Source organism: Homalodisca vitripennis, chromosome 5 (assembly GCF_021130785.1).
Source record: "Homalodisca vitripennis isolate AUS2020 chromosome 5, UT_GWSS_2.1, whole genome shotgun sequence".
Classification (NCBI taxonomy): domain Eukaryota; kingdom Metazoa; phylum Arthropoda; class Insecta; order Hemiptera; family Cicadellidae; genus Homalodisca; species Homalodisca vitripennis.
The window spans coordinates 181,943,541-181,966,983 of NC_060211.1; the positions used below are offsets into that span (position 1 = coordinate 181,943,541).

A 23,443-nucleotide genomic window follows, 5' to 3' on the forward strand; every position below is an offset into this window, starting at 1 on the left:
TTTCACCATTTTAAAGTTTGTTTATGCTCTTCAAAAAGAGGGGTATAAATTTGGAATCTCTGAGTTTGCAGCACTACCCAAAGTACATCTCCTTGTATAAACCTGTAGAACAAATAAAGGGGGTCCTGACTTTTTATTCAACCTGTATAGTTTTAGAATGTTAGAACTAAATGTAAAAAGTTGTTTTTGAATTACCATCTGGGCTTTTATTCTTGACCAGGTGGTTCAGAAATTTTAGGCATTGATATCGAGAAATGGACCTCTTTAAGTAATTGAAAACTAAGTTATGTACCTATCCTTTCACAGACCCCTAGCAGCGTTTACTGCCGTATAAAATATATACAGGGTGTTCATTTGAAAACGTCAAACTCGTATTGAAAGACTTACAGTCATATGTTTTATTTTCAACAAGATGGAGAACCTCCACATTATGCTCTTCCTGTGCGACAATGGCTAGATGTACACTACTCGGATCACTGGATCGGTAGAAGAGGATCAATTGAGTGACCGGCAAGGTCTCCAGACTTAACACTCTTGGACTTTTTTGTGGGGTCTATTGGAATAAGTAGTTTTTAAAACATCCCACTGGTGTCCAAGACTTGAAAAACAGGATCACTGCTGAGTGCAGACTCTTGACCAGAGAAACTTTTTAGAAAGGTCATGCAAGAATTTGAAAATAGGTTATTTTTTTGCTTGAAAAACAATGGTTACCAATTTGAATATTTGATTTGAAGTTTACAATGAATTTACAACAGTATTCAGTGAGTAATTGTGTTGTTATTAGCAGTAGTACAGTAGTTAGTAGACTAATAATTGTTGTGTAAGAAATTACATTATTGGCTCCTGATACAAACGGCTTGGCCGATTTAAATTTTTTTACCAAAATACAGCATTTTTATGAACTTCAATTTGAGGTGTCACAAGGTATTAGTTGCCATTTCAAAATTTTGGCTTTGGGGTGGCATGGGGGTGAGCACCCCCATTTTGAAAATATTTCTTTATTCCCCCAATTAGTAAGTTACTTTCACACTTGGGCTATAAGTCTTTTAATACGAGTTTGAATGAAGTTTTTAAATGAACACCCTGTAGTAAGTAAAGGAGTTTGTAAGTTAAGGCCTGTGTCGTATGGTTTCCCACTGAGAACGAGGGAAGTTGGGAACAAATAACGGTTTGGTGAATTCAACGAGGCTGTTTAGACTTGGAGTTGGTTCATTCTTTTACCTTAACGAGGTAAATTGTCCAATTACCACAAAATGTCAATAAGTTCTTGTGATAAACTTTTAGTATGAGCTTAAGAACGCCTGCAGAGGCGGTACACGAACATGAACAAAAATGTTAGTTCCATTTAAACTGTTGTCCATAGGGTAACATTTGATTTTCAGTTAGAATGTTTCAAATGTATTAAAATCAATTTCAGTTTAAAATAAAACCATTTTTGGACACTAGGTTAACTGCAGTTCTAAACGATCGTTTTTAGGATTATTAAACATAGTTTCATGCAGAACTTTTCCAACACTTTCTTACGTATTGTGGTGTTTATTTCAAGGAACTATATTATATATTGTAAAAGACAAAATTATTGCTTGAAACAGAAAAAAAGGCTTTTTACACAGAGTTTGAAACTGAAAAAATTATTAAATTGCAACAATTGGTTTCCGTTTTAAATTATAAAAATGTAAGTTTAATTTTAAATAATCAAAGAGTTCAGATTCCGTTATATGCCCTCAACGCTTAAACCCTTTTCAATGAACTTAGAACGTTATAAAACGATGTAGTTGAGTAACAGAACTAACATTATGTCCCCAACGCTAATTTTTCATTTACGGATGATTATAATGAACTACAATTGGTTACTAGCTAAGAAAAAAGGTTACTTACGTATTATATCGACCACACCCTATATTTCTCCAAACACAAAAATTCAACAAAAACCAACATTACTAAACTCTTTATTGAAAAAAACACACAAAACTTGTTTTTATTCTTGACCACACTCCGCCACCCAAAATGCGAGTGCCTCCGGCCGCGCTGATGTCGACGAAAGAAAAACATCCCTCGAGATAGTACCTATCAATAAAACATCAAATTCTAGAGTGGCTGATCAGAAATATAAATTGAATTGTAATGGAAAGGCAAATTATGTAGCTACCGTGTAAAACACTTAAATAATCGTGTGATGCCGCGCGGCCTGCTGTAATCGGGATTCTCGAGAAAGACAAGATAACAGTGAGAACAATACCGACCGAAATACCTGGAAATGCTTGTTGATTGATGGAATGTTAGTTCTGTTACTCAACTACATCGTTTTATAACGTTCTAAGTTCATTGAAAAAAGTTTAAGCGTTGGGTGCATATAACGGAATCTGACCAATTAAAGACACTTTTGAACTCACGGACATATATACGAGGGGGTACCCAAAAAAAACCGGAATTGTATTGCTGGCAGCCGGCAGCGTGTAGTACACATTCCTGCCGCTAGGCGTGTGTCGCGCAACCCATTGCGAGCTCAGTGACCCCAGTTCCGTTGTCCTAGTGCATTCTGTTCGTTCGTAGTGACTGTTTTCGCTAACCCTGTTTTGTTCTTGTTTCGTTTTTTTGTCATGGCAAGTTTAAGTGAACAACGTGCAGCTGTGAAATTTTGTTTTTTACTTGGTAAAAATGCTGCAGAAACTGTTTTAATGTTGAATACAGCTTACAAAGATGATGCTATGGGGAAAACTCAGGTCTACGAGTGGTTCGCTCGATTTAAAAATGGCGACATGTCGATTGAAGACAAACCTCGTTCTGGACGTCCATCAACTTCTCGAACGGACGAAAATGTTGAGAAAATTCGTGAACTTGTGCTCACCGACCGTCGACAGACAATTGAGGAACTATCAGAGAGTAGTGGGTTAACTTGGAGCTCGGTTCAGCGAATTTTAACAGGAGATTTAGGACTGAAAAGGGTTGCTGCCAAATTTGTTCCTCGACTTCTGACTGACCATCAAAAGGCACATCGAGTTGAAACTTGCCGCCTTCTGAAAGAACATCTCGAAAATGATCCCGATTTTCTGGAAAAGGTAATGTAAATAAATATGTAAATAAATAAAATACGGTGTACTGTCCAGCTACGCGGCGATCGACGGACCCGTTCCGTGTGTATGACGTCACATGATATGCTATATATTTTGTAGTAATGGGAAGAACGGTTCTTTGCAATGATCCGGCTCATTCGGATCAGTTCACTCAAATGAACCGGCTCACGAGCCGGATCTTCAGATCACTGACGTCACTCAAACTACGCCGTGCCGTCTACGAGATCAGGTCATCGAAGGAACTAATTAAAAATAAACAATTATTTAGTAAGTTATTTTATCTTGATGCAATCAAGTTATTTTAGTTCAAACCATCAGTGCTGTTTTAAATATTAAACAAATAAAAAAAATATTTCTTTGTTATTTCGTCTTGTGTACCATGAAATATAAATGATAAAAAAGTCATTGTTGTTATTATATGTAGTCTAAAATAAGTTTCAATGGTAAAAGCTATGTAAGTAAAATACAGGGTTATCATTTTTATGTATATTATTTTTATTCTTTTGGCGCGGGTTCCTACGTGGTTTAACCAAAACCAAATTACTTACACTTAGTGTTACACTTAATAATTCTGATGAATGATTTTTGAATGCTTGTAATTTTCTTTAAGTGTGATTTAAATGTACTGCCCCTGCATGGCAGACCATAGTTTAATTTAGTTAGAATGAACAAATGCATAATACATTTTTATTAATACATCGTCATGACAAAGTTGTCTAATAAAATAAAATTTTCTAAGAAATACAAGTAAATATGTTCTATTTGTTTTTACATGCACTTTCCAAGGAAGGTTTTCATCAATGTGGAGTCCCAAGTACTTCACAGTGTTGCCCTGAGTAAGGGTAACACAATCACATTGATTCTGTTGACAACTCAAATTATGGTACTTCAAACGTTCATCATAATTGAAAGTTTGAGTTAATGAAAAATTTATATATAGTGATTTCTGAGCATTTAATGGAAGTGCATTGTTACTAAACCATAATCGAAGATAGTATAGATCTTGTTGTATATAATTCCACAGAAGTCGTTTAGTTGGGGCACTATAAGATAAAGCTGTATCATCAGCGAACTCGGTTAGTTTACCATAAAAGGGGCCTCTATAAAGATCACTATTCGTGATTTGTGTCTGTTAACACATCCATGTACATGGAACATAGCTTAGCCTATAAAAATTATATCGTCTAAACATTATTCGTTTTCACATATGTTGTGCAAAATTTCAACAGCGAAATTCTAACGGTTTTACACAATCAATGGATTTTAATTCCTGCAATTTCTGGATTTAAAACAGCTTGATAACTCACACTAAGTACAGACATGAACACATTTCAAGTGTCTGTGTTCAAACGATACGTAGCTATACAGGGTGTAAATTAAGTCCTTCTGAATTATATCCTGATAAGGACTTATTCTTATATATATATATATATATATATATATATATATATATATACAGGGTTTTCATAAATGAATGGTGCAATTTTGATATGTGTATCTGGACATGCTAGAGAATTTTTGTTTTCCTCAAATTGACGAGTTTTATAATGTCAATATGGTGTATTTTCAACAAGATGGTGCGCCACCCCATTATAAGGACTTTGTTCGTGATGCTTTGAATGACAAGTTTGGACAAAGATGGATAGGTCGAGGTGGCCCAATAGCATGGCCTTCCTAGAAGCCCGGATTTGACTCCATGCGATTTTTTTTTGTGGCGATACGTGAAAAACATTGTTTATTCTCAGAAGATCCGTGATTTAGCTCATTTAAAGAAAAGGATTTATGAGGCAGTATCATCGGTTACAAGAGACATGCTGCACAGTGTATGGGCCGAGATCGACCATAGATTAGATGTCTGCAAAGCTATCGGTGGTGGACACATTGAAATGTACTAAATGTATCAGTATAAAATTGTTTTTAACGAGGATTCTAATGAAATAAATATTTTTAATGTACTTCGTACGGTTCTCTTTTTATTTTATGTTTAAATTGTACCATTCATTTATGAAAACCCTGTATATATATATATATATATATATATATATATATATATATATATATATATCGTTATATATAGGATAAAATATAATATATATATATTGAGATATCGACGTACAACCTTGACTAGAATTATTAAATTCTTTTTTTTTAAGGTAGCTCTACATTGTAAAATCGGAACCCCTATCTTATGACGTCATTTTAAAGGTCTATTCAATAAAGACAATGGCATCTCTACGACGATCCTAGCAAAAGTTATGGGCAAATAACGCAAAAAAATAATAATCTGTAGGTACAATGCCAATTTCTTGCGCATATCAACACAATGCATGCGTGATATCTTTTAGTAAGACTTTGAGAGGCCCAGCTTATTTCTTTACGTAGTATCTAATGTTTCTAATGTGTGCATAGTTTTGTTAAGGCGTGTATTTTGTCTAGATGGCATTACAATGTAAGGGATTATTTACCCATATTTTTTTCTAGGATCGTCGTAGATATATTTTGTTAACGTCATTTTGTTTCTTTTGAATTTGCCTTTAAAGTGACATGTCACAAGATAGGAATTTCAATTTGAAAATTTAAAGTGACCCCTCTTTTACCCCCTTTTTTAAAGTCGCAGTGGGCGCCGTGCTTTAGTGACCTATTCAGTACTTTAATCATCAATGGGCAACGTTGTTATTCAGTACTTTAATCATCAATGGGCAACGTTGTTATCCAGTACTTTAATCATCAATGGGCAACGTTGTTATTCAGTACTTTAATCATCAATGGGCAACGTTGTTATTCAGTACTTTAATCATCAATGGGCAACGTTGTTATCCAGTACTTTAATCATCAATGGGCAACGTTGTTATCCAGTACTTTAATCATCAATGGGCAACGTTGTTATTCAGTACTTTAATCATCAATGGGCAACGTTGTTATTCAGTACTTTAATCATCAATGGGCAACGTTGTTATCCAGTACTTTAATCATCAATGGACAACGTTCTATTGGTGTAGTTATTTTACGCAGTAGTTGGAACCGTGCTTAATGTTTTGAAAGAGCAACGCATTATTAACAAAACTTGGAAAATCGCTAACAGAGGTGCATTCTTTGTTAAAACACGTGTAAAATATTTGTTACGCACGCAAGTTTTTTATTAGTTTCAGCGGGGGTGGGAGACGAGAGAGTGTGAAGACGATCACGTCTCATAGGAACTCAACGTTGGCAACTTGTGGAAACATCGAAAAAACTGCAGAGGTTATATAAAATTGCCGCTGTTTAAGTATACGTGCAGTTGCTGAATTATTAGGAATTGACAAAGAAACAGCCTTAACTGTTTTTAAACGAACAGTTTTACGTTTTGTGTAGTGAATACTGTATCGTACTCTGTTCCAGGGCAATGAAGTGGAAAGCAAGAAGCGGAAGACAACCAAAAGAGCTCCTAAGAAAGGTCGTGGGAAGAAACTGACTGTGGCTGCCACAGTTGGAGATGGGTAAGGACAGTTCAGTAGCTGTGCTCACACAAACGTTGTTTTTAGTAATTCTGAAATGTAATGAGATTTCTTCAGTGTGGAATAATTTCTGGTTTGAAAATTGTCTTGTAGTAAGGGGCCAAATGTTAATTTAGGGGAAAGAGACATTTTAGCTGATGAGCAACTACAGTGGGATAGAGGCCTGATGATACAAATTAGGCATTAAAAAACTCTTTTCAACTAAAGTTAATGTTAAAATAAATTATAGAATTAAATCATTTGTTAATTTCTTAAGGAATTTTACGAAGGTAATGTTTTTATTTATTTTGTGTGTGTATAAAATCACTAAAAAACTATATAGAGTAAAAACTACAATTTGTACAATATACTCCTTAACCCTTCGTACGCCTTAGACGGATATTATTATCCAATGGTACTTTGACCTAAGCGCCAAATACAATATCATAAATAATCGTTGTATATCTTGCACAATCGTGTGGCTCACTGAAATGAACCTGCTCATGAGGTAGATCTTCAGATCATTCAGATCACTAACGCCACTATATCCGTCTACTTGATCAGATAATCGAATAAACCAATTATAGAATAAACAATGAATTTAGTAAGTTATTTTATTTTGACGCAATTAATGATTTGAGTTAAAATCTCTAATTTTGCTTTTAATATTATAAATATAATGTAAAAAAATTCGTTGTTTTTCGTCCAGTGTACCATGAAATATAACTGATAAAAAAATCATCGCTAATATTATCTGTACAGATAAATAAATTTTAATGGTTCAAAGGCTTTCTATGTGAAGTAAAATAGTTCTCAACGAGGTATAACTGTAGTTCGTAATAAATTCGGATTTTAAACAGTTTTCTTGTATGTCTAGCAGATCACTCAGATCATAAAGAACTACGAGAATCGAAGCATGATAAACTCGCTGCCGACTCTCAGCTCACGGGCCGCGACGCGATGGTTCGTTCAATCAGTTGACCCGGCTCATTTCATCACCTGATCTGACGGATCACCGGTTCGCTCATGATCTGCGCATTACTAGTTCACACACCTATTTGTAAGAACTCATGGAAAACCACGATATCATTCCTGTGAAGTAAAGACTCTTCGTGATATTGGATATCGAGGTCTCGATTACGGATTGAAAACTGACATTTGCTTACGATGGTGAAAGTAATGGTGCTCAATAAATACCATATTTGAAACTATGATATCACCTGACTGGTATCTAACTATCCAAGCGGATATCAGCACCCTACAGCAACTTAGGCCCACCATGTGTCGTCTGTTCTGAAAGAAAAATTTCATGAAGTCATGGAGTTTTTAAGAGAGCATCTTCGGGCAGCTATGATTTTTCTACGATTTTTTTAAAGTCAATTTGTCGCACAAGGAATGTGTCGAACATATCAAAATAAACTTTGGTGTCTTGAAGCAACATCCCTTGCTAGTGTTTAGGTGGTATTCAGAATTTTGAAGGGTTTCACAATTTACGTCAAGAAGAAACAACAGTATATTCGGGATCTTCCCATTCCGCCATCATTCAGTAAACCTTTAACTATGTGAGTGCTATGATCCCAAGAGGACAGACACTGCACTTTTGTGACGATTGAGGACAGACGCTTCAATTTGCAATGATATATGACAGACACTGTACTTTGTAATGTTTGTTCACAGACACTGCACTTTGTAATGATTGAGGACAGACACTGCACTTTGTGACGATTGAGGACAGACACTGCACTTTGTGACGATTGAGGACAGACACTGCACTTTGTGATGATTGAGGACAGACACTGCACTTTGTGTTGATTGAGGACAGACACTGCACATTGTGATGATTTCGGACAGACACTGCACTTTGTAATGATTCAGGATAGACACGGCACTTTGTGATGATTGAGGGACAGACACTGCACTTTGTGATGATTGAGGACAGACACTGCACTTTGTGAATGATTGAGGTTCACAGACACTGCACTTTGTGATGATTGAGGACAGACACTGCACTTTGTGATGATTGAGGACTGACACTGCACTTTGTGATGATTGAGGACAGACACTGCACTTTGTAATGATTTCAGGATAGACACGGCACATTGTGATGGTTGAGGACAAGCACTGCGTTTTGTGTGATGGTTGAGGACAAGCACATTGTGGATGTTGACAAGGGTTTTGTGATGATTGAGGACAGACACTGCACTTTGTGATGATTGAGGACAGACACTGAACTTTGTGATGATTCAGGACAGACACTGCACTTTGTGATGATTCAGGATAGACACGGCACATTGTGATGGTTGAGGACATCACTGCGTTTTGTGATGATTGAGGACTGACACTTGCACTTTGTGATGATTGAGGCAGACACTGCACATTGTGATGATTGAGGACAGACACTGCACATTGTGATGATTGAGGACAGACACTGCACATTGTGATGATTGAGGACAGACACTGCACATTGTGATTATTGCAAATAGACACTGCACATTGTGATGATTGAGGACAGTCACTGCACATTGTGATGATTGAGGACAGTCACTGCACGATTTTTTGATTGAGATGTAATGATTGAACTGACTGCACTGATTACAACTGATGATTACTGACAAACACTTTGCGATATTGAGGGCATCTCTATGGATCAAATCTGCAGCAGTTTGAATAGTCTTACATGACATTATCAGGAAAATAGTATCTCAAAATACAAGATTCAACATTTTATTCATCATTGAACATACAGTGATGCAATAGATTTCGTCAGTAGCAATATAACACAATTTTACCTTTTCATCACGTGTTGCACTCTGTTTGTAACTACTATTTTTAAGTAAAACTAAAATAAATACATAATAACATTATAAATAGTTATAAACATCATATAAACTATATTGTATTAGTCTTAACATTAAAAACGACGTAACAGATTATTAACAGATTAAGACACACATTTAAAAATAAATAATTAGGACAACAGTTAACAACATAAAAATACAGTACACTAAAAAATTTAAAACAATGAATAGCCTATATACATTATATCAACATTTATAAAAATACATACATTTTACTATCTAATCTATATTTAGACTCCAATTCAAAATTAGTAAAATATTTTTTAATTTTACTAAATAATCAGTAGCTAGATAGTTGTCTACCTTGTGGAAACGTGTTCCTTTAACTAATTTTTCAAACAATTTTTGAATTTATTAACAGTGACAGTGTGAGCGGATTTTTTCAATTTGATGTAAAATTCAAACGTCAACAAAAAGCTGTTAGTGTGAGAATTAGCCGGGTAGGCCTTCCAATTGGTTAATAATGGTGGTCATCAGATAATTTCTAAAATTATCACAGGTGATGAAACGTTCATATCATTTTGTAAACGTTTGAACTAAAGAAGAAAGTCGTGTGTGAGTGTTTGAAGACAAACCATCCCCCACAATGGTCAAGAAAACGATGACCGGTGAAGAAAGTAATATATAATGAGGACGAAGGACTCACTAAACAATGCTTGCAGGAAAGTTCTTCATGATTGTGAAACATTAAGGGTTTAATTTTTGCACCACAACAATGTCCTTTTCCCACCTGCTACATACTTAAGAGTTTTTGGCGAAAAAAGGTATCAAAGCGACGAAGTCCTCTAGCTATGTGTGACTTTCTGTTTTTTCCTCAATCTGTAGAAACATTTGCACAGCGGTCACTTTTCTTGAAAATCCGAAATTGATTATGAGATTCATAAATATATTCCATCCAGAAATATCCTGTCACTCCGGAAGCAGCACAAAGGTCCTTTCAGGAACCTGTGCAATTTTAAGCATCTCGTCTTAAGAGAAAGAAATAGTAGGTCTAGCACAGAAACTTCATAGGCTACATCTCAAAACGTTCAGAGTAACCCTCTTAACAATAATTTTTCGTTTTTTTTTATTTTCGCAGTATATTCCAAGAGTGGAATATTAGTTATTCAAAATGCAAATGGGTCAAGAAAGCACTTGAAACACGAATATAATACAATTCAAAAATGTACAAGGCAACTTAGAACGAGTCTTGATCAAAATAAAAATAACATTACATAAACTAAAACTTTGTTGGGTGTTAGTAAATAACAAGTCATGAAGTAATTCAATAATTCTCTGTACTTCAAGGCTAAGGATGCTAAGGATGTTCTATATTTGGTGTTGTTTATATATATATATAATAATATATAATATATATATATATATATATATATATATATACATTGAATCACAAAAAGTAGTTGCTCCGTCGGGAGTCGAACCCGGATCTCTCACTTGCCGGGTGAATGTGCTACCATTACACCACAGAGCGTAATTACACCAATGGTAGCACATTCACCCGGCAAGTGAGAGATCCGGGTTCGACTCCCGACGGAGCAACTACTTTTTGTGATTCAATGTTTATTGAAATTAAATAAGGCTCTTGCCATTTATACAGTTTAATGTGTATATATATAAATATATATATATATATATATATATATATATATATATATATTTTGTTTTATAAATTACATTTACCTTTTTTATTTTCAGGGGCGGGAAACCTGATGAGGAAAAGGAAGAAGTACGTACTACTTTAAGTTCTAAATGGATGTTTAAGTATCGTACCCATGCACCTTGTAGTTTTAGGTGCCTAACCTCGCGTATGCACTTATTAACCTATTTCACTCATGTGCGATTCATTTTTGTATCCAGGATTTGCACTGGGATGAGGGATGAATTAACCCTTAGAACAATGTGCATTAAAGTGTGTTTAATACATTTAGATGTTTGAAAAAATGTAGCTAAAAACTTGGAGAGTTGGTTAAAATATATTATGTTGAAACGAATTTAATGCAGGTGTTATTTTCTGATAGGGTAGAAGTATCACATGTATCACATAGTACTAGCGCTTGATGTGCTTTGCTTAGCAGTTGTCTTCCTCATGTTCAAGGGATCAGGAAATCTTTATCCAATACGCTACAGCCAATAACTGAGATTATCCAGCATTACATTACCAAATCTACAGACAGTCACTCAACCATTGTCTCCTAAGATGTTCTTGGAGAGGTCCCACGACTATAAATATCCCATCAGAAATGGCAATTTTCTTTTGCAGCATCAAAGTCATACTGAATGTTAATTTCAGCTCCATTTCACTTTCCACTTAGTGCAGCATCAGAAGGTCTAGAGCTGTAACAGACTTGACTCTTGGACTCTTGAATCAACATCCGTCTGAAGAGATCCAAAATAGTTGGCAACAAAGAAGCTCATAACGAACTCAACTCGTTTCCACATCAGAGACACTTAGAATACTACAGGTGCACTATTATTGACAATTGATCACAATGAGAATACCGCTTCATCTGGATTACATTTGTTTGTAGTCTAGTTGTCTCTGATGTAGAAACGATGTAGAGAGTTCGTTTTGAGCTTCTTCATCACCGACTGTTTTGTATCTCTTCAAAGAGATTTTGATTCCAGATTCCAGGAGTCAAGTTTGTCACAGCGTTACTTTAGACGCTGCACTAAGGCTGAAGTTAATATTCGTATTGAATCAACACTTCCCAACATTGATGTACGTCATTCTTGTGTGTTTCTCCCTTTACAGATTTGACTGTCCTAACCACTTGGTATTCTGTACACTGCTTATCTCTACAATCTTTCCACAACTCTTATTTTTGAAACTAAGGAGATATCAACTTGAAGTTCCAAACCTGTCAAGAGGTACCTGATATCATCCTTAGCAGTAAGTTTATTCCTCATCTGTCTTGATGCTTTCATTACCTGGGATAAATGGCAACTGTACCTGATTCTTCATCAGTTCCTTCAGCTTTTGATAACAATTGCTTATTATAAGCTGTCAAATCAAAATCGTAGGCTCGTAGCCTTCGAGTTGCCTTCCTTTGCCAAGGGAACAGGCCAAGTCATCTAATCTCTTTGAGTATCAACACATGCCTCGTTTTAATGATTGCTTATAATCTTGTAAAAGGTATATTTTCCATTTACAAGCTTACTTTGGTACATTATGTTCCTTCCGTAGGAGTTGGGCAATCTTGGAACTTTTGGAATAACATCCTGATGTCTTGACACAATTTATTTCGTTTTCGAACAGTTTTCTGTAAAGGTTTATTTAATTGACCCAAACCCATTAAATCTGGTGGGTATCCCTCGGTCCACCATCTGGGAGAGGGAAGACTATAGTTTGTTTTGCTAAGGAAAATCTCTGACGGAGTCGAGTCCCAGCGGCCTATCTCTCTCTCTCTCTCTCTCTCTCTCTCTCTCTCTCACGCTAAACATCTCACTTCAAACCTGTACAACATTACAATATACACCCATGTTACATCAGAAACATTTTTTTACTGTTTGCGTAGTATTCACCCATGTATTAGAGTAAGAGAAAGATATTTTGTGTATTATTGTGGATTGTAATAACCGAAAATATGGAAAAACACAGTTTTCTGTTGAATTTTTAAGCAGTCTCCATTTTAAATCCTCATTATTCAAAACAAAATGACAGTAAAAAACTTCTCATAGAACATTTGTTCTATGTCTCTTAAACAACAACATACTAAAAGTTGTAAGTTAGTAATTAAAGGAACCGTTAGGGATCTTCTTTAGAAACACAAACTATAGAAACTTTCACCCTCAAAACAGTTTTGAGGGTTGACCTCCTCTTGACTTCCCCTCCATTCATTACTGGACTGGGTATATTTTTGATTCAGAGTATGGTAATTCTAATGGATGTATGGCTTATATTTATTCCAGTATACAGTAGTTCCAATGTAATTAGATATTCTTTGAAGAAACATGTCTTGTGCATTCTCATAAGAACAAAGTTAGGCTCAAAAGTGTACGTATATTAGAAGTATGATGTAATTGTTTGCTGATGTTTCAGGACTGTGATGAGTCTATTGACATTGAAGAGTCTGATGTTTACATAAAACAGGAAGCTCTGGAACCAGAAATAGTAAGTAATTATATTTATTTTCTAACTCCTTGCCTTGCAAATAGTAAAATAACACAGTTGGACACAGTCACAAATAGGTTTTTTTAGTAGTAAAGTAAAAAAAAATGCAAACAGTTGTTTTTTGTCTTTACTTATACATGAAGCTTGAAATGCCAACCACCGTTAATATGAGGTGGGGGCTCTCCCGTCAGACTTTACCTACAACAGACCTATGACTCTCATAAGTGCACACCACACTGCAAAAATCCTTAAAGTCAGGCATAGGAATCGACCCCGTGACTCCAAGGCCAAATCTTGCTACGAGAGCAGCGCCTTAAAGCTCGGTGCCCACTGTGAGCCCAGCCTTTTTTGAAGAAGAAATCACGCAATCAAATGGACACCCGACAACTGCGACCGGCCCGGCCCAGCCTTTTTTTGAAGAAGAAATACACGCAATCAAATGGACACCCGACAACTGTGACCAGCCCGGCCCAGCCTTTTTTTGAAGAAGAAATGCACGCAATCAAATGGACACCCGACAACTGCGACCGGCCCGGCCCAGCCTTTTTTTGAAGAAGAAATACACGCAATCAAATGGACACCCGACAACTGCGACCGGCCCGGCCCAGCCTTTTTTTGAAGAAGAAATACACGCAATCAAATGGTACCCGACAACTGTGACCGGCCCGGCCCAGCCTTTTTTGAAGAAGAAATACACGCAATCAAATGGACACCCGACAACTGCGACCGGCCGGCCCAGCCCGGGCGGAATCGGTTCACGCTGTGTCTGTAAAGTCGCCCCAATAGCCGACCGAGGCTGGATAGGCCGGGCTGGGCTGGTCCGGGCCGGTCGCAGTGCGCGGACGGCCATTTGATTGCGTGCATTACGACATTTCGCGAAGGCCGGAAGGGAGTTGATGGTATGGTGGGTTAGGGATACCCCTTCTACATGGTCTCCTTTATACGTCTAGATTTTTTCCATTCTCCAAACGTACCCTCAGCAGTGCAGGTATTGGTCCCTTTGAGGAAAATGGCTAATTGAGTCTATTCACACGAAATCTTGTAAGAGAATTGGGATGAGATGAGCAAATTCAACACATTCTTTCCTTTTTAGATTACTGTCGTGAATCCAGTACCTTGGTTCTCGTTTGCTTAGCTCATAGCAAGCTACAACTATCATAATGTCTTCTTAGTCAGAACTTGTATCTTCACACCTTAACATGTTTATTAAACCACGAGTAGAAGAAGTAACAGTGATTTCATAACGGTAAATCAACGTAGTGTGAAGTTGGAGAGAGACTACTGACTGCGCTGGTGCAGATGGAGCACACATCACGGCGTTGACGTAACAAGGGCTGACCCGGCTGGGCCGGGCCGGTCGAGATGGGTGGGCACATCTGGCAACGCGCGGAGGCAGACCGGAAAAAGCCAGAGTGAGCCGGGCTGGGCCGGTCGCAGTTGACGGAAGATCACACAAAAACAAAGACTTGCTGCGTTGTTAACTTTCCTTGATGAATACCACAAACATGGTAACGAAGTTCTCAATCAATAGACAATATTCTTCATTCATAAACGTTGAGTTTAGAATTTTTGTCAATACAATAAAGGACATGCAGAACATAAAGTTTAAAATATCAGTTCATGATGCAATTGATTTCCAGTTCATAAACTCTTGAATAGTGTAGAAGGGTCGCTGGAGAAACGAACTTTTGAGTGACTTCTTCAGGTGCTTGACTGGTGTTTTCTTCAGAGTCTGGTAGAATGTTGAAATAGATTGCTCCTTTGTATGACGGTTTCCTCTCATATAAACTTAGGTGGTGTGTTTCAAGAGCAAAGTGGTGTCGATGAAGACCTGGCTTGCAACGCAGCGCTTCGATAATGGTTAAGATCTCAGGTGGTATATTTCTGCAAAGCTGGGATCGAAAAACTTGTGTCACGTCATGATATATGTCTCAATTTGAATGGGGATTACGTTGAAAAATAGCCTAAGACTGTAGCTTTTAAATGTATATAATAAAGTGTTCCTATTTCGGGTAGTTAATTTTTTATTTCAAAACGTATGTTACTTTCTGGATAGCCCTCGTATATGAGGATATGAGTTCGTAAAACATTTGTAATATAGTTACTTTTCTCTTGATCCACTTCTCTTTTTACTAGTGTTCCACTTCATTTCACCATCCATTAGCTTAAAGTTTAAAGCTCTCTAGTTAGAATGAGGACATATTAAATGAATAAATGCGTTTTGTTGGCAGATTGATGATATCAAACCTCCAGTCATCACAGTGTCATCCCTCAACTCCTGTGAACCTGAGACGATAGTTCCTGAAATTATCCCTGTAGTAATAAAGACAGAACCCATGGAAGAGGAGGAAGAGACGACTTCTGCTGCTGTAGATGATACCTCCAAGGATGATGAGGAATCCAAAGGATGGAAGTGTACCTCCCTGGGATGTCACAGGATATTCAGGAACAAGGACAAGATGGAATTGCACGCAAAGCGGAAGCATGCACTGGATGGTAAGATTTCACTAGTTGTCCTCTACAGTAAATATTCATTTGTGACTTAAAAAACTGCAAACTGTGCTGAAATAATGTATAAGCCTCGAATGTAGTATTTTATAGCTCTGTAGTAGTAAAACATTGAAAAACATAAAAAGATACCGCACTTAAAAATCTGGAACAAAATACTATGCTTTAACTAATGTTATCAGTTTATGCCATTGACATGATATTACATTACAATGATTTCGTTCTAGTTTAACGCTTTTAATGTTATATTTAGTTTGGAGGTTTAATTACATGAGAAAGTGTCTTATAACTACATAGACTTTAAAAATCAATGGCTCTAGGTTACTGTATCATAATAATCGTGCAGGATATATTGAGGTGTGCAACCAATAACACACATAACACCATATAATAACCTTGCTATCAATATGCACAAGTTGCTAAAGAAAACATGTCACTGGAATACAATGAACAGTAAGAGACGACACACACAGAATGTCAGTAAAGGAGAAAACGTATCCATAGATACTACAGCCACATGCTTTAGAGTGACGACACGGACAAAATGTTAGTACTGGAGAAAACGTTGTATCCATAGATACTATAGACATAAACCGATGAGAAACGATACGCACAGAACGTTAGTACAGGAGAAAACATGGTATTCATAGATACTACTGACATAGACCGATGAGAAACGACACGCACAGAACGTTAGTACAGGAGAAAATGTGGTATCCATAGATACTACTGACATAGACCGATGAGAAACGATACGCACAGAACGTTAGTACAGGAGTTAACGTGGTATTCATAGATACTACTGACATAGACCGATGAGAAACGATACGCACAGAACGTTAGTACAGGAGAAAATGTGGTATCCATAGATACTACTGACATAGACCGATGAGAAACGATACGCACAGAACGTTAGTACAGGAGAAAACATGGTATTCATAGATACTACTGACATAGACCGATGAGAAACGATACGCACAGAACGTTAGTACAGAAGTTAACGTGGTATTCATAGATACTACTGACATAAACCGATGAGAAACGATACGCACAGAACGTTAGTACAGGAGTTAACGTGGTATTCATAGATACTACTGACATAGACCGATGAGAAACGATACGCACAGAACATTAGTACAGGAGTTAACGTGGTTATTCATAGATACTACTGACATAGACCGATGAGAAACGATACGCACAGAACGTTAGTACAGGAGTTAACATGGTATCCATAGATACTACTGACATAGACCGATGAGAAACGATACGCACAGAACGTTAGTACAGGAGTTAACATGGTATCCATAGATACTACTGACATAGACCGATGAGAAACGATACGCACAGAACATTAGTACAGGAGGTTAACGTGGTATTCATAGATACTACTGACATAGACCGATGAGAAACGATACGCACAGAACGTTAGTACAGGAGTTAACATGGTATCCATAGATACTACTGACATAGACCGATGAGAAACGATACGCACAGAACATTAGTACAGGAGTTAACGTGGTATTCATAGATACTACTGACATAGACCGATGAGAAACGATACGCTCAGAACGTTAGTACAGGAGTTAACATGGTATCCATAGATACTACTGACATAGACCGATGAGAAACGATACGCACAGAACGTTAGTACAGGAGTTAACATGGTATTCATAGATACTACTGACATAGACCGATGAGAAACGATACGCACAGAACGTTAGTACAGGAGTTAACGTGGTATTCATAGATACTACTGACATAGACCGATGAGAAACAATACGCACAGAACGTTAGTACAGGAGTTAACATGGTATCCATAGATACTACTGACATAGACCGATGAGAAACGATACGCACAGAACATTAGTACAGGAGTTAACGTGGTATTCATAGATACTACTGACATAGACCGATGAGAAACGATACGCACAGAACGTTAGTACAGGAGTTAACGTGGTATTCATAGATACTACTGACATAGACCGATACGATACGCACAGAACGTTAGTACAGGAGTTAACGTGGTATTCATAGATACTATGACATAGACCGATAGAACGAGAAACGATACGTACAGAACGTTAGTACGTGAGTTATTATTAACATAGATACTACTGACATAGACCGATGAGAAACGACACGCACAGAACGTTAGTACAGGAGAAAATGTATCCATAGATACTACTGACATAGACTGTTGAGAGACGACTCGCACAGATCGTTAGTACAGGAGAAAACGTGGTATCCATAGATACTACTGACATAGACCGATGAGAAACGATACGCACAGAACATTAGTACAGGAGTTAACGTGGTATTCCACATAGATACTACTGTCATAGACCGATGAGAAACGACACGCACAGAACTTTAGTACAGGAGTTAACGTGGTATTCATAGATACTACTGACATAGACCGATGAGAGACGACACGCACAGAACATTAGTACAGGAGAAAACGTGGTATTCCACATAGATACTACTGTCATAGACCGATGAGAGACGATACGCACAGAACATTAGTACAGGAGAAAACGTGGTATTCCACATAGATACTACTGTCGTAGACCGATGAGAAACGACACGCACAGAACATTAGTACAGGAGTTAACGTGGTATCCATAGATACTACTGACATAGACCGATGAGAAACGACACGCACAGAACATTAGTACAGGAGTTAACGTGGTATCCATAGATACTACTGACATAGACTGATGAGAAACGATACGCACAGATCGTTAGTACAGGAGAAAACGTGGTATCCATAGATACTACTGACATAGACCGATGAGAAACATACGCACAGAACGTTAGTACAGGAGAAAATTGTATCCATAGATACTACTGACATAGAATGAGAAACGACTCGCACAGAACGTTAGTACAGGAGAAAACGTGGTATCCATAGATACTACTGACATAGACATACTGACAGATAACTGATGATAACAGAATTAGTATGTTAGAAACGTTGACTGTTGAGAGGGACGACTCACACAGATCGTTAGTGAAAATGTATCCATAGATACTACTGACATAGACTGTTGAGAGACGACTCGCACAGATCGTTAGTACAGGAGAAAACGTGGTATCGTTAATACTACTTGCATACAGTCAATTGTGCACCTGACTATACAATGAAAATACATATTTACCTAGAATACATATTTTGTAGTCTACGTATCTCTGGAGTCTAAATTATGTATAAATCTCATTTTGAGTAGCTTCATAGCTCACTTATTTTAGATCTGTTCAGACAAACATGACTCCAGAATCCAGGAGTCAAGTCTGTGGCAGTGTCACATTCCAGACGCTGCACTAAGAGGAATTTGAACTGGAGCTAAATTCAACATTCACATTGAATCAACCCTTCCCACCATAGCTAGATTTAGTCTACTGTCACAGTCGTTAGAGTTTTAACTGTTTAAATTTTTTGTATGTATAGTTTGAGAGCTGAGTTAACTCTCTAACTGCTGCTAATTTGTCCTAAAATGCTACACTCTCTCTTTGGTTACAAGATTTTTTAATGTGTAAAAATATAAGTATGTATTAAAATATGTCTTTTTTAAGAATGAATTAAATAATACTGAACAAATATTATCAACACTTATCATGACTTTCGTTACATTCAGCATTAAAAAGACTTAAAGAAATTTAAATGATATGTTTTATACAATTTTTATTGTTTCAGTACATGAACACATATGTCAAAGAATTAAAAATGTATTATATTAAAAATATACACAATTTAATGCTAAACAAGCATATATACACCATTTGGACAATTGCTTATTCAATGCTTATATTACGCTATGTACTCAGGGTATTTTGTGATTACTACTGTACCTATATCATACAATTTTCCAGGATTTTACTGACAACAAAATTTTAAGAACGGGCGTTCTTAATGATTGACATAGTTATACAGGGTGTTCAAGAACTGGAGCCACTAACTTCTGTTAGTACTCATGATTCAAACAAAAAATGTCCTGTAAACATAGGCCGGGAAATGTTTCATTTTTTTATTTGTATTTTTTATAATAAAATTGTCTCTAGACCTAGTATAGCTGATAGATACCAAACTTTACACATAGGTTATGATAAATAAGAGGAAAACTAAAGAAAATAATTGTGATTTGTTTTAATACTAACAAAATAGCTCCTGTTAAGAATTTTTAGTAAAATAACGAAAAAACCCCAGTTTAGTTATAAAAACCCTTTAGGATACCGAATATACGACCAACGGTACTTTCTTCATCGACATCTGTCAACGCATTAGTGAGCATGACCACTTTAAAGGTACGATTGCACAAGCCGGGAGCAACATACCTGTCACAGTTGAGAGGAATCAGCTGTTTTAACATGGTTGTTGCTCAGTCTTGTTTTAACATGTTTGTTGCTCAGTCTTGTTTTTAACATGGTTGTTGCTCAGTCTTGTTTTAAGATTTTGGTTTAATCTACATAACTCATCAACTGTCAATGTATGTTTTGATTTGGAGCAAAAACCTATCTATAAATTTTAACTTAATCATTTTAACTTCTTATATGTTTTGTTATACTCAATATATTTGTATAACGTTAGTTTTTTTCAAATTTTCAGACAAAGTTAATGGAGGAAATCTAGTAACTATCAAGGAAGAAGACCAAAATTCCACATTTGGGCTGTTATCTTTGGAGACATTTCCGACTCCAGTGGTCTCAACTAACGCGCGGTAACGACAGCCAACTGGTCAGTGTTGCCAACACACAACTCGCCCCCGGGGATGACCTCCACCAAGGTCATCACTGCACCGATAAACTCACAGACCGGAGACCCCTCGGGGACAAGAAAGTATTTGGTAATGATCCCCACACAGTCTCCGGCTACAGTCGGGGGTGTGACGGGGGTGAGGCCTCCACAGCCTTCACTTCTCCCTGTCCTAGTTCCGAGTCCCACTCCATCCCTCTCTCCTTCCCCCACCTCACCCCAGGTCACACCTCCCCTCGAGACCCCCTCGGCGGACAGTTCAGAGACTCTCACCATCGACTTGTCTCATTTCGACGAGAGAACCAGAGTTGGACTGAAGAAGAAAATTTTGGAATTGTTGGATGTTGTAGAGAAACGTAAACTCAACCCAGATAACCTAGCTATAGTGTATTACAATAGTGACAAGAACAGATCGGAACCTGATGAGGAGAGCGACTCAGATGTGGAGGCACCCTCAGCAAAGAAAAGAAAAAGTACGAAAACTGCCAGAAAAGAATTTCAGAAACATTAATCAAATACAAAGCAAGAGTGTGATACATTTTATATAATTTAAAATTGATGAGAAAATAAAGTATAAACAGTTTTGTTCTGTCACCAATTTAAATTATATTTAATCTACCAGAAAATACAACCAAATTTACATCTTTTTGCTGACAGTTTTAACCTGTCTTGCTTCTTGTTTTTGTCCAATTAGCATTTCAACAATGATCTGTAGTTAATGTATTGGTAATGAAAAATTGTTTGTTAAAATCAATGTGTAGGAATTCTTTTCAATGTGTACAGAACAAAGCTCTAATGAACGTTGTTTGTTTTCCACTGCAACATTCACGGAATTGTTTAGAATATCTTATTTACGCAGTTATTGCTCCAATTATTACTTTACGATGATATAGATCGTAATTGAACAGCTGATAGACTTCACACAATGTCACCTGGCACTCAGGACTCATCACATGCTGATTGATGGTTTAACCCTTTGGAGACCAGTTAATATGTCAATGTCATCATCAATGGTTATATTATTTAAAACACTGACATACATTGTCATTAGTTAAGAAGATAAAACAAGCTGACACTGTGTTAAAAAGGTAGGTGTCATCGTATCACTTGTGAATAATTATTATTATACAAGCAATTTTGACGTTTCAGGCCGTGAGTTTGGTCTTTAAATGTTCGGTGACCGCAATTTTAACCTCAATGTAAATTGGAGTGAGGATATTAACTTATGTAGGTGATGATTAAGGTTAATAATAACCAATAATATGCCATATGTATACAGGTAACAAACACGGGTAACAATCTACTTATTCAATAAGCAAATTAAAATAAATAAAGGAGCATCTGACAATTTGAAATATCCTGCTTTGTTTAAAATTACTGTTATTCCTAGTTTTCCGTTCAATAAATATTCACTACAAAATTCAAAAAATAGCACATGTTTTTTAAATTTTCATACTGTTTCATAAAAACTAATAAAAAACAATAATTCGACAAGAGATATAAAAGTTTTCCATATAAATAAAAAAACCATCTGAACCTAATTTGTCACGATCCTGTGATAAAATGATGAAGCCTACTTATGAAATAGTGAAACTAAAACTAATCTGGATCCACGTTTTACAAACTAATCACCTTAAACCTGGAACTGAGTTATTCAAAATTTTGTAAAAACATAGACTACATTTTTACTATAAACCTATATGTGTAATACATTTTTTCAGGAAAATGTGGAGACAATTATGGTATAAAACATTATGCACAAATAATGATGAAAGGGACACAGATAGTGAAAATTGTGTAGTGAACTGTGTATAAAAAATAACAAAACTTAGAAAAAAGACACTAAAAATAAAAAAATTTGCATTAAAAGTATATACTGTATTAAACTCTAAAACCTATCCCTATAAAAAGCAGCAAAACAACATAATTTTTGGTACAAAATTAAACTCGTCAAGGTGATCATGTTCTCATTTAATTACAGTTTTTGTATGTAACTAAACACAGATTCCATTAGTATTTACTTTGGAGGTTCTAAGGAGGACATTAATCTAAAAAGGACAATGAGTTTTTTAAACATGAATTTTTTAATCCGGTCTCCAAAGTTTGCCTAGTAGGTTACAATAAAAGAGGTGACAGTGGTAGCTTTTTGTAACTTGTAAACAAGTATATTTCTTTCTACGCCACTGACATTTTAATTGATCATATTCAACTTTTTACAAAGAAATTGTAAAAATTCATTTGTCAATTTCCATTGACCTACCAAGAAATCAAACCTGTGACGTCCAGTTAAAGACCTGCGGCTGTATCCCAGGCTATGTGGAGGTCTGTGGAGTGTAGAATAGAAAGGAGGGATGAAAACACAAACTCTAACTGTACTGTCGATATTATGTAATAACTCCTGGATTGCTAGGTCATATTGAATGCATCAATAGAAAGTGGTTCATCTGCTTCAGGACATTGTGCTCAATAATTAGATTATATTAAAAGGGTCGTTTTAAAGTGTTCAATGATATTTCTAGTTTTAAATTGTTGTGTACTTTGTCTTGATCATTTATAAAATTAAAATGATCCTCCTGTACCAATAAAACTTTAATTTAGTTGTACAGTGTAGTGTAATTTTTAATGAATATTGTAAATAAATTTTGCTACTTATGTTACTTTGAGCTCCT

The 23,443-nt window shown here is 36.4% G+C and overlaps 1 protein-coding gene across 1 annotated transcript in view; it reads left to right on the forward strand.

Annotated features, from left to right (window-relative positions):
- LOC124363762 (nucleolin-like) overlaps positions 1-21,368 on the forward strand; it is a 42,256-nt gene extending 20,888 nt beyond the window's left edge. The window contains exons 3-7 of the mRNA XM_046819025.1: positions 6,453-6,550; positions 11,101-11,131; positions 13,445-13,516; positions 15,748-16,012; positions 20,628-21,368. Of these exons, the coding sequence (XP_046674981.1) occupies positions 6,453-6,550; positions 11,101-11,131; positions 13,445-13,516; positions 15,748-16,012; positions 20,628-20,743 (582 nt within the window). The 3' untranslated portion in view covers positions 20,744-21,368. The remainder of the gene's footprint in view (positions 1-6,452; positions 6,551-11,100; positions 11,132-13,444; positions 13,517-15,747; positions 16,013-20,627) is intronic.
- Positions 21,369-23,443: the final 2,075 nt, after the last annotated feature.